The following is an 11,493-nucleotide window of genomic DNA, read 5'->3' as shown; positions in this document are numbered from 1 at the left end:
TCAATTGCTTCAATTAAACCCTTGATCTTGATTAAGAATGTGTGTTGTGGGCTTCCCCAACCTCCATACTACCTAAGAGGAATCTTGACATATCATGCTTCATGATTGCTATAATCAATTTGGGATGAATGATAAGCTTCATGTTGAATCCTAATGATAAACACACAAATGTTCATTGTGTTGAATTGCCTTGGTTAACCAATTATTCTCAACATTTGAGCATCTCACCATCTTGCTTAATTGCAAGCTTTTTAGTTATTCAAGTATTTTAGTTTTCAAGCAATCACAACACCCCCCCCCCCCCTTTTTTTTAGTTTAATTGTAGTTAGTTAGTTTATTTACACTAGTTCTATTAGATTGCATTGGTGATTGAATACAACCATTTCCCCGATGATCGATACCCCTTTTTACCATTATATTACGTTTTATTTGCAAACAAATGGTGTAATTTGCTTGGTGGACTTGACATCCCACCATAACCCGATACCCAAAAATTATATCTTATCAACAACCCTAGACCCTTCAATCACCAATTCCGATTAGATATTTGTATATTAGTTCAGTTAAAAAAACGCTTAAATATATATAAACATATTGAGTGTTGTCCATATAAAATTCGTTAACTTGGAATAAAAACACAAATTTATGTCTTAATACTCTCACGATTAGCGTAAGGATACGGGTCAAACGTATGGGAGCGAAAACCACGACAGTCGACACCATAAAAGTAAAATAACCCATTCAAAACAACTGGGCTGGAGAAGCCCGATAGATTAACATATGGCATATGGGATCGGACTATGGGAGCTAAAGTCAGGACACCAGCGATGAGTAATGACCAATAATCCAATACGGTAAAAAACTCAAATAGCCCGTATTTAGGCCTAAATACTGGAATGTTTAGTTAAACCCAACCCAAAACACGTGGCCTCCAATCAAGTACCCATATATTGCACGTGGATTATTGGGTTGCAAGATTCATTGATTCCTTATCTTGGTTGGTCAAAACACTCAAACCAACAAACCTTGCAATATCCAAAAACTACTTTCTCGTTATAAAGAAAAATGTAAGTTTTTAATAATATTTAAATCCGTTTGGAAAAACACTAAATTTTTATTTCATCTTTTTAAATCAGCATTTTTGCGTACTGCTAATCATTTTTTTTTAGATATTTCATGTTAAAGCAAACATTTTGTTTATATTATTCTAAATTAAAATATTTTTACCAAAAAGCATATCACGAAACAAAGTAAATTGCTTTCTCAAGAATTCCTTGTAAACAAAGAAAAAATTATTCTAAAAAATGAAAAATGTTTTCAGAATTTTATGAATGTATGCAACATATTTAACTTTAATTAGTATATAATATAACAGAGTATCATATATTACCATTTATTACTATAACAAAATATCATTAATATTAAAAAAAATGTTCCGCTAATATTATAATAATCATCAATAAAGAAAGTTTATTATTCTGGTTTGTTCCCCAGACAAAGCAAGGTACTACTTGATGCTCTTCTCGATGCCTGGGCACTTTGTTTCACCCAATCATTTTATTTTTACCTTTCAACCCAAGTCTCTTTCATCACCCCTACCTACAAAAACAATCAAAACCCAACGGCCAACACACCTATATATTCCAAACTCATGCATTAAACACTTGTACGTAACACAACAACACCAAAAAACCTCTCTTACTTAAATACATATAACTAACTACCAAACAAAACCATAAAATCAAAAAAACAAAATAAACAGATCACACATACACAACAAACATCGCAAACAACTCCTTATTACGAATTCGAGTTCCTCAGTGGTGACTCAGGGAACTTCTTCGTGTTGCGAGCCGGTGAACCGGAGAACGAAAGCCGTTTCTTGGCTGACCCGGCCACCGAACCTTTCTCAGAGTTTCCTTTCCTTCCTGACCCTAATGGGCTTGGACTAGGGCTCGCCCCTCGAGACCTCGCCTTCGTCGATTTCGTTGAAGCCATGTAACCAGGAACCGCCGGCGATGAACCAAAGCTCTCGTCGTCACGCACCGAGCTAGCCACGCTGTGCCGCCGGTTTCGTTCCGACTGCACGCTGTAATAGCTCCGGGTGTCTTCATCCACGCTTCCCTTTTGGCTTTCCGGCCTCACCCTGCCGCTAGATGACGGAGGTCTGGCGGGTGACTGGTGGCTAACCGGCGGTGCTTTGTCGGAGATGCTTTGATTTTCCCAGGGCCTGGCGGCCATCCACCGTTCCAGCCAACTCCATCCCCAGTGAGGATTGTTTGGGTCTAGAAACATCGGATTTGTAGAATTTTTGGCGTTCTTCCATGTTTGCTGATGAGAATGTGCATATGCCATCGCTCTTTCTCTTCTTACAGCAGCCTCATGTCTGTTTTGTAACCTAGCTTCAATTTCCTCTTTCGATTTTCTGCTGTCATCCCACGAGTTTCCAAACTGTAATCCCGAAAGTTTTATTAATCGTTAAAAACTTAAAACACGGAAAAGATGATAAAAATTTAACAAAAAACATGATCTTTACCGAGGATCTAGTGGTGTTAAACTCTTTCTCGTGCTTCAGAAGGAATTGTCGTTTGAAAGTTTGGTTCTCCTCCGACATACGAATGCGTCTTGATCGGACCTGTGACTGAACGTGAGCCAATGTCTGCATACATTTTAAAGTGGAGATCGCTTGGCGTTTAACCGATTGACCTTGAATCAATGACTTCAACCTCCCTAATCCTCTCACAGCACGCAACGCCCTTCTTGCCTGAAAACTATAAACCCTTAGAAAACCGAAACATTGTTTTGAACATTTTCAGAGGGTGTTATGTTAAATCAGACGGAAATTGATTACCAGGTGGCCGCGATAAGCTGTCTGGATCTTGATGGCGGCAATTTCTTCTGTGGATTTACCCACAAAACGGGTTGTAGATGTCAGGCGAACAACCTGCGCGGCGGCATGGGCGGCTGCCACCGCTGCTTCTGCTGCCACGGCGGTAGCATATGCGACGGAATAAGCGTGTTTGGTCTGTTCATTTTCGGCTTCGGTGAGTTTTGCGTCCTCTGTGGGAGGAGAGCGAGTGGCAGCGGTGGTGGCAGTGGCAGGGTATGGTAATCCGGCGGCTTCTGTTTGGGAGAAATCTTTATCCAACCTCCTTTGCTTCCCGAACCAAGATTTTTTTGGAGTACGTTTATCGGATCTCTGTCATGTGAAAAGTTAAAACCCACATTGGCATTTCATCAAACAAAGAAAGGAAAGAAGATGAAACACAAACCTTTTCTTTCTTCTCCTTCGAATCAGAAGGGCTTAGAGCTTTTTTTACTGCAGAAAACCAATTTCCCTTCTTCTTGCCCATTTGCTGGTCAACTCATCTTCAAAACAATAACCATCGAATTAAAAATCAGAATGATATGCACATTATAGTAAACAAATTCAAACTACTTACAACAGATCAATCATTTCCACTTCTATTTAATTTTGATATACTCATTTTAAGACGAACACAGTCACACACACACACACAAAACTTACGTTTGAAAATACGATAGAACTTGCAAATGCGAATTGATATGAAATCATTTGAGTACACTAATTAACCAAACCACGAGCATTGCAATCACCCAGAAATATCGAATGCAAGTATCGATCATACAGTTCCTTATATTTTCGGGAAGAACAGAACGATAAGTGACTCTTGATTAGAGAGAACAATGTTGATGATTTGAATAAAAAAAACAGAGATCAACAAAAAAATTAACACACACACCCACATGAATTATCCTGACATTTCTGGGGAGAGGCGGTAAATTAAGGAGAAAACATGCATTGGTGTTAAATTAGAAGTGAAATACCTGCAACAGAGGAGCCAATTAATGCAACAAAGATGGAATAAAGTAATCAGTTGGTGCAGAGAGAGAGAGAGAGAGAGAGAGAGAGAGAGAGATCTTGTGAATGTGAATGTTTTGTTTGAATGGAGAGAGAAGTGACAAAGAGGATTTGATTAAATGGATGGTATTTTGGGTAACGGACAGATGGGTTGATGGTAATTTCGCCATGGGAGGTGGCTTTCATGTCGAAAAACACAAGTAATATATTTTTCTTTTAAATTAAAAAAAAATCTCCGTATATCTTTTAATTTAACGCGTAGTTTTGATAAAAATATTTGATGATGTGTTACAAGTTAAATATTTTTTAATAAAAACAAATTAAAGAACAATGATTCAAGTTTCTTAGTTTCACAATTGAAAATAAAAATGATCGTAATTGAAAACTTACAACAAAAAAATGCACTAGAACTCCAAATATAAACTATAAAGTTGTAAACTGCAAAAATAATGATTTTTTTAATACTATACCATTTCATATGTATCGTTTAATTTTGATATTTGAAATTTTTATTCTTCAATTTTTAACTTATTTATTTTTCTTTTTGATATATAATACTTTATGCAAAATATATAAATGTAGTGTGTTTTTAAATGTCTTTTCATTGTTATAAGTTTCATCAAGAAAAATATATCACAAATAAAAATATTTAAGGTCAAAGTTGAAAAATAAAAAACTTCAAAAGTTAAAATTGAACAATAAATATGAGACAGACAGAGTATATTTTTTTGGATAATGACGATCATTGGCGGTTCTATATGGCATCCTACAGTGGCATGGCAACGCCTGACTTTCGTGTACGCAGTGCAAAACATTTTGAATTTTTTTCTATTATAACGCAACTACTATTTTTTCTCGTGCCACAACTAGTATAAAATCTTGCGTCCGTATCTGATGACGATATGGTAATAAACTAGGGATAAACATAGACATGTACCCGCCTCATTTAGAGAGAACCGAAACTGAAACCGGAACCGACGGTTCCTAGAAGGTTACAACTGAAACCAGAATCAGTCTAGGCACTTCTTGAATTTTTTGGAACCAATCCCGGAACCGACATTTGTTCCAAAAGCGGGTAACCTGGTTACATAAATTTTATTAACTTTTGTCAATAAAACAACAATTTACTTCTGTCCAAATCGAATCAATTCAGATCAAAGACAGACAAAATATGACCAATATATTCTAAACCGATCTAAATAACAAACACATATTCATATGAAATACTAATATATATATATATATATATATATATATATATATATATATATATATATATATATATATATATATATATATATATATAAACCAATTTCAGTGGGTACCCAACAGGTAGCGGTTCCGAAAAAATGAGAACCGAAACCGCTTAAGACGATTCCAAAACTTTAGGAACCGAAACCGGAACCACTTAAGGCGGGTCCAGTTATAGAACCGACAGTTCTGAGATGGTTTTAGTTTCGAAAACAGGTACCAAGTTCTGATGCTCATTCCTGTAATAAACTATGTTTCTTACTCATATTTTATTATGTTGTTTTATTATTAATATTGTAGGGTTGAGGAGGCATGGAGGCTGATAAGGAACAAGGCTCAAGAATAAATGAGGCCTAAATAGGGGTAAAACACTAAAAAATGAGGGTTTCTAGCTGAAGGGAGTACGCCTCGCGTATCCCTTAGTACGCCCGACGTACTTAAAAGATAGTCGTGATCCATTCACCAACTACACCCAGCGTACTTGGTGAGTACGCCCCGCGTACTCGACCAAGCTCCAAAACACTTAAACTTCATTTGGCCATAACTCCTTCGTTCCAAGTCCGTTTCCGACGAACTTTATATCCACGGAAAGGTGACGAGAAACCCTACACTTTTAACAACTTACCCCGCCTTAAGACTTCCCGAACACAAACCCAAAATTCATAAAGGCCCGAACTGCTAAAATTACGATTATACTCTTGGGCTCCGAAACACAATCAAACACTTGGATCACTTAATCTATAATTCCCACATCCAAAAAGGACTAATTCTCTCTTTCCCCAAGGCCCAAAGCCTTAAGATAACTGATGATCGGGTCACGACCCCAAATAATGAAGCGATTCGAAACCGAGTGTTACAATACAAACATCTGTAATTGGATGTTATAAAATGTAGTTCCATGTATATCATGATGAGTAAAGGTTATAACTATGTTGTAACGACCCAAAATTCCAAGGTAAAAATTTCATTTCAATATAATTAAAACAATATTGTAACTTCGTTCAAGACATTGAAAAGCATTTCAAATAAAACAATTATCAGAGTCCAATCCCAAAGATCACGTAAATCGGAAAACACGGGTGTATGCGCTGCGATCGTCCCAAGCTCTTTCATTTGAAAACTGGAGTACCTGAAACAAGAACTGAAAACCGTAAGCACGAAGCTTAGTGAGTTCCCTAAATACCACATACCATACATATCAAACGATACATACAAGTCATACATAACCGCGAGCCATACATATCATTCATATATCATAATCAATAAAGGTGCTATGTGCCGCACATAGTCTTGCCATTATGCCACAAGCCACCTCGTGGTCTTTCTTGCCAGGCCGGGGGCCACAAACCTGGGTCTTTCAGACAAGTGACAGGAGCCACCTCCGGGTCTTCCATGCAAGCATCACAAAGACAACTAGCATACAGTCTACAACTACTTAACTAATAATTGCCAGAGTTCAGACTCTGGTCTTGCATACAGTGTGCCAGGAGCCGCCTCCTGGTCTTTTATACATAATGCCAAGGGCTAACCCCCGGGTCTTTCTACAATACATAAACCAGATGGGCTGGCATTGGTGCCTTCGACCCATACAAACAGTGAGGAGACTCACCTTGAATGCAGAAACTCAGTGAAAGGAATCCTTAGTCGCTGCCATGTCGACTTCCCAAACTAACAATTACCAAAGCAACATCCAATTAGCAACTGAATTCCAAACCTTGATCCATAATCCAAACTTGGGGTAAAATGACTATTTTACCCCCGACCTAACATGAACCAAAAACCAAGGCCCAAGCCCAAAATCAAAAGGCCCAAAACTATAAGATCCATAAGAGCCCACTAATGGCCCAATTTTCCAAATTGGGCCCAACCCGATATGGGCCTTACCTACAGCCCAACAATTCCTGGTCCAATAAGAATTTTCCAATGGCCCAAAGGTCCACGCCCATTGGGCCCACTAAAGTCCAAAACCATTGGGCCCACCAACGCCCAATACAAAATCTTGGCCCAACTAGACATGTCCAAACAAAAGTCCAAAACTCTAAGAACCTTCTGACCAAAAAGCCCAACACACGAAAACTCCAATCCAAGTCTGAAGTCCAACATGAACAAGCCCAAGAAGCCCACTGTTGGACCGAACGTTGGGCGTTCCCCTGTGGAACGCTGGGCGTTCGCAGCCTTACCGCTGATCATGACTCGACGCCGGAACGCACGACGTTCCCGAGATGAACGCGCTGCATTCCCGACCAGGGACCAAAAATTACATTTATGTCTTAATACTTTAAGTCCAAAGTTCAAATCTTCAAAGTAGCTTCCTATCGGTGTCTTAAGCCATAAAATCATCAACTTGGCACCTTTGTATGGCCCCAAAGGACCCAAACATCCATTAAAGCTTCCAATCCATAAATCAAGACCCAAAACCTTTGCATAGTTGGTCCTCAACCATCAAGTTACCATTTTCACGACGCAAACAACTCATAAATGTGAGGATCTGAAATCCTAGGCTTTTGGAGTGGCTCAAACTCCCAAAGAATATCCACATGTTCATAAGAAGCACAAAACAAGACCTAATCTAGATCTTAAGCTATAAGATAGCAAGATAGAAACTTTATACCTTATGAGACTTGTAATTGTAGCATCCAGAATCCTAGGTATATTTAAGGTGTGTTTATTTTGGGGTTTATTGAGTGACTCGACGAGTTGTGAGTTCAACTCGTCGAGTAGAGTCGAGTTGACTGCGTGGGTTTAATGAGCGGACTCGACGAGTCGGAGAGCCGACTCGCCGAGTAGGTGCTGTGTAATGAAACCCTAAATCCCCGGGTTTGGGGCCTATATAAGGGAACTTATAGCCTCATTTGCAGCTCATGAGTTGCCCAACTTCACTGAGAGAAACCTAGTCGCCTTTTTGAGCTAAAAGAGAGAATCTTGAGCTTATATTGAGTATTTTGGTGCATCTTTGGAGGGGAAGAGAAGGAATTCAAGCAAGGAACGAGAAGAGGTTGTTAGATTTGTTGCTTGTCATCCAAGAGCTTCTGTAAAAGGTGAAAAGTTCATACCTTTATCATTTATATGGTTAGATCTCTTGATTTTGGAAGGTTAGGGTTTATGCCACCTTTATTTGGGATTTCGAGCTTACAGAGTTGTCTTGAGGTTAAACAAACAGATCTGGACCTTGTGAGGTCCCTAGAGTCCAAAGGTCCCAACTTTATTCACCCATATGAAGGATATTGTGCTTAACACATTGTGAGAGCATGTTTTGGTATGTTGGAGCAAAACTACCATGCATGAACGTAAAGATTGAAGCTTTACGTGTCAATGAAGTCTTGGGATGCTAGATCCAGTGTTTGGAGTAGTAGAGTTGATTTGAATCATCTGAATGAGAAATCAGATTGAAGGGACTCGCCGAGTCTATGAGTTGACTCGGCGAGTCGGCTGGGGTTTTTCCCCGATGAGTCTGGGCATGGGTGACTCGGCGAGTTGGCGAGACAACTCGACGAGTCAAGGTGGACTTTCGTGATATGACAGAAGAAATAAGGGGACTCGACGAGTCACATAGATGCACTCGGCGAGTCAGGTCAAGCATGGACTGTTGACTCGAGTTTGACTTCTGTTGACTTTAGGGTTTGGTCATACATGAGTAATGGAGACCATGGAGGGGTAAAATGGTCTTTTACCCAATCCAAGAGTTAGAAAGAGAAAGAGAGGGCAACCTTTTGGTATTGAGTATGAATAAAGTATTAATTAAAGATATTTATCCTATGTGATAGGCGGAGGCTAGTTCGAGATTTCCGTGTGTGAGATTATTACTTGTTAGCTTTCGAGGTGAGTCTTCTCACTATACTTACAATGTGTGGTATCTTTGTGCGACTGAGATGTCTTATGTGCTTATCTGTGTATTGTGATATTCTGCATTATGTCTTTGTGATTTATGTTGAGTATTATTATTATGAGCTTCCTGAGTTAGGACCGGAGGGTCCACCCGAGTTATGGGACCGGAGGGTCCCACTGAGACACATTGACCGGAGGGTCTTATCTGAGTATAGCCATGAGAGGCTACTGAGATGTGTGTGGTATTTTGGGGAACCCACTAAGCTTCGTGCTTACCGTGTTACGTGATATGTGTTTCAGGTACCTTTCATGATATCGGGAAGGCGCCGACTTGATTGTACACACGAGAGAAAGAGTTATGTTTGGAGGATCCTGGATTTGTGATGAAAAATTTTAAATAAAAATGTGTTGATAATTGTTGTTAGTGATTTTGAGGAAATATGACATATGTTTATTTGTGTTTTGAAATGAAAAATTGGTTTTAAATTTTACGGTGTTACAAGTTGGTATCAGAGCCTTGGTTTGAGAGATTTGGATGCACCTTCGGGTGTGTCTGGACTCAAACTGAGGATTTGAGAAAAGTTTTCAAAAGAAAAGATTTTCTGAAATGAGTAAGAGTTCTAAGAGAAAAACGAGAAGAAGCAGTGTGTACAATCAGCCAGAGCCCGAACGACGATTTCCCAAAATACCCTTACTTATTTATTCGTGTTATGAGTTATTATTGAGATATTAGTGATTCATACTAGAAGATAGGATATGTATTTCATATATTAGGGCTAGAGTTGCCTCATTTGTGATGCCTTAGCCTAGGGATTGTCGTTATCTGTTATGTGCCTTGAGTATGTGCTGAGTAAGAGTATCTAGCAGGAATCACTTAGAGAGGGAGTTCTGAGTCGAGAGATAATCTAGGAGAGACACCTAGATGAGCATTGAGGAGTCTGCTGAGAAGAGTAATTAGATACCATGAGAGGTGAGGTAGCCTGAGTTCAGTGATGCCTTTTGAGAGCAAGTAGAGCAAATAGAGTTGTAACCTAGAGTGGTTTTACGTGTTGGTGGAGATTATTCGACGCCCGAATGTTTCTTGCTTTGTGCTTTGTGGAACTCTTCATGATGAGAGTCAGCTACTAAGTGAATATGACGATATTCAGGAGGTAGATGGCTGGCATCATAAGGAGTTCTTCAGCAGCTGATGGCAGAGAAGTGTGAGAACCTAGGAAGAGCCTAGGGAGTGTCTGTAGTCAGAAGAGTATGCTGATAGAGGAGAGTATTCGCTGGGTAGCGACCGAGTATATCGGGATTGGTGATCGAGAATGGTTGAGCTGCTACTTAGGAAATTTGGGACGATCCGTGTGGAAAGTATGGGTAGATGTGGCAGGTAGTATGGGCCCGTACTACTGAAAGCAGAGGACTCATACTCGAAACAGTGAGAATTCCAAAGGTTCTAAGTAGCAAATTGAGAGGTGATAACATGGTTCGGGTACCATGATTCGTGGCAGATCAAGAGGTGATAACATGGTTCAAGTACTATGGTTCGTGGCGATTAGTGCTTCAGAGTTTATCAGTTATTCCGTTGTGATTGATCAGACTGAGAGCAGATATGATAGAGTGTGGGGCCAGAGGGCCAAGTCGAACGAGTTTCAATTGATCATACCTTGAGAGGGAAATCAGGTTAGTTTCCGAGAGATTTTTGGAGGTACCAGTTAGAATTGCAAGACTCAGGGATGAGTAGAGCTGATGCTTATTAGAGGATCGCGGTCTGAGTTGAGCACTCGACCGATAGATGAGACATCACCTTCTGTGACAAAAGTTGCGTTGTCCTCGTTTCGTGGGAGAAGCAAAAGAGATAGTGAGTTCCGGTTTCAGAGTTTGGAGGCAAGCCCCGTGGGGTAGCACAGGGTTGCAACCTTTCCGTCAGAGTATTTGGGCAGTATGTTGTTTCGAGGTATTTCTTATACCATGAGAGAGTCATTAGTGAGACTGAGATGGGAGAGACTAGAAAGGTGCCTTTGTGTGTGAGACATGTTTTTAGCAGCAGTTCCAGGCGATCAAGAGGAGTACATCGGGGCGGTGGCCCTCGTTGTCTACGTCGTGTATCGACTGTGAGAGTGAGGTCTCTTGCTTTTATAATTTCCCGCGATGGGAGGCTGGTCGAGGAATCAGAGACGAGGTGCGTGATAGTGCATTATTTCCAGATTGAGAGTCAGGACTGTTTCGGAATAGTCGGGGTATCCGGCGGTGTGTCGGTCTGAGGCATTCAAGATGACTAGAGGCACTCACGTTGGGAGGATTCTGAGGTTTTGTCTGAGATGCAGGATATTTGGAGTTGCTTGGTTTCCATCGGGAAGATCATTGAATGATTGCGTGGTTCGTTTCAAGAGTCAAGTGTGATATACCTGGTGAAACAGTCTATGGAGTAGATTGTTGGTATGCCTATGGTGATGGTTCGAACCCTGAGTGGGGGAGATTCGGGTATTTTACTGAAAGGATCAGAGATTTGTTCAAGGGCGGTTAGAGAACTGGATATAGAGACCTGC

The 11,493-nt window shown here is 40.0% G+C and overlaps 1 protein-coding gene across 2 annotated transcripts; it reads right to left on the bottom strand.

Annotated features, from left to right (window-relative positions):
- Positions 1 to 1,639: 1,639 nt before the first annotated feature.
- Positions 1,640 to 4,030, bottom strand: LOC145161172 (protein IQ-DOMAIN 3-like). 2 transcript variants are annotated; one of them, XM_079080658.1, is made up of 5 exons: positions 3,850 to 4,030; positions 3,273 to 3,369; positions 2,852 to 3,199; positions 2,537 to 2,764; positions 1,640 to 2,451 (listed from the first exon to the last, which is right to left on the bottom strand). In XM_079080658.1, the coding sequence occupies exons 2-5, from the start codon at positions 3,351 to 3,353 to the stop codon at positions 1,801 to 1,803; spliced, it is 1,308 nt and encodes a 435-aa protein (XP_078936784.1). In that variant the 5' UTR covers positions 3,354 to 3,369; positions 3,850 to 4,030; the 3' UTR covers positions 1,640 to 1,800. The 2 variants fall into 2 exon arrangements, with proteins under 2 accessions (XP_078936784.1, XP_078936785.1); XM_079080659.1 differs by lacking the exon at positions 3,850 to 4,030 and adding an exon at positions 3,530 to 3,801.
- Positions 4,031 to 11,493: the final 7,463 nt, after the last annotated feature.

This window comes from Lactuca virosa, chromosome 2 (genome assembly GCF_052849685.1).
Source record: "Lactuca virosa cultivar CGN04683 chromosome 2, Lactuca_virosa_CGN04683_v6, whole genome shotgun sequence".
NCBI lineage: Eukaryota > Viridiplantae > Streptophyta > Magnoliopsida > Asterales > Asteraceae > Lactuca > Lactuca virosa.
Note: the sequence above shows the minus strand (reverse complement) of the source record. Positions and strands in the feature narration are given on the sequence as shown.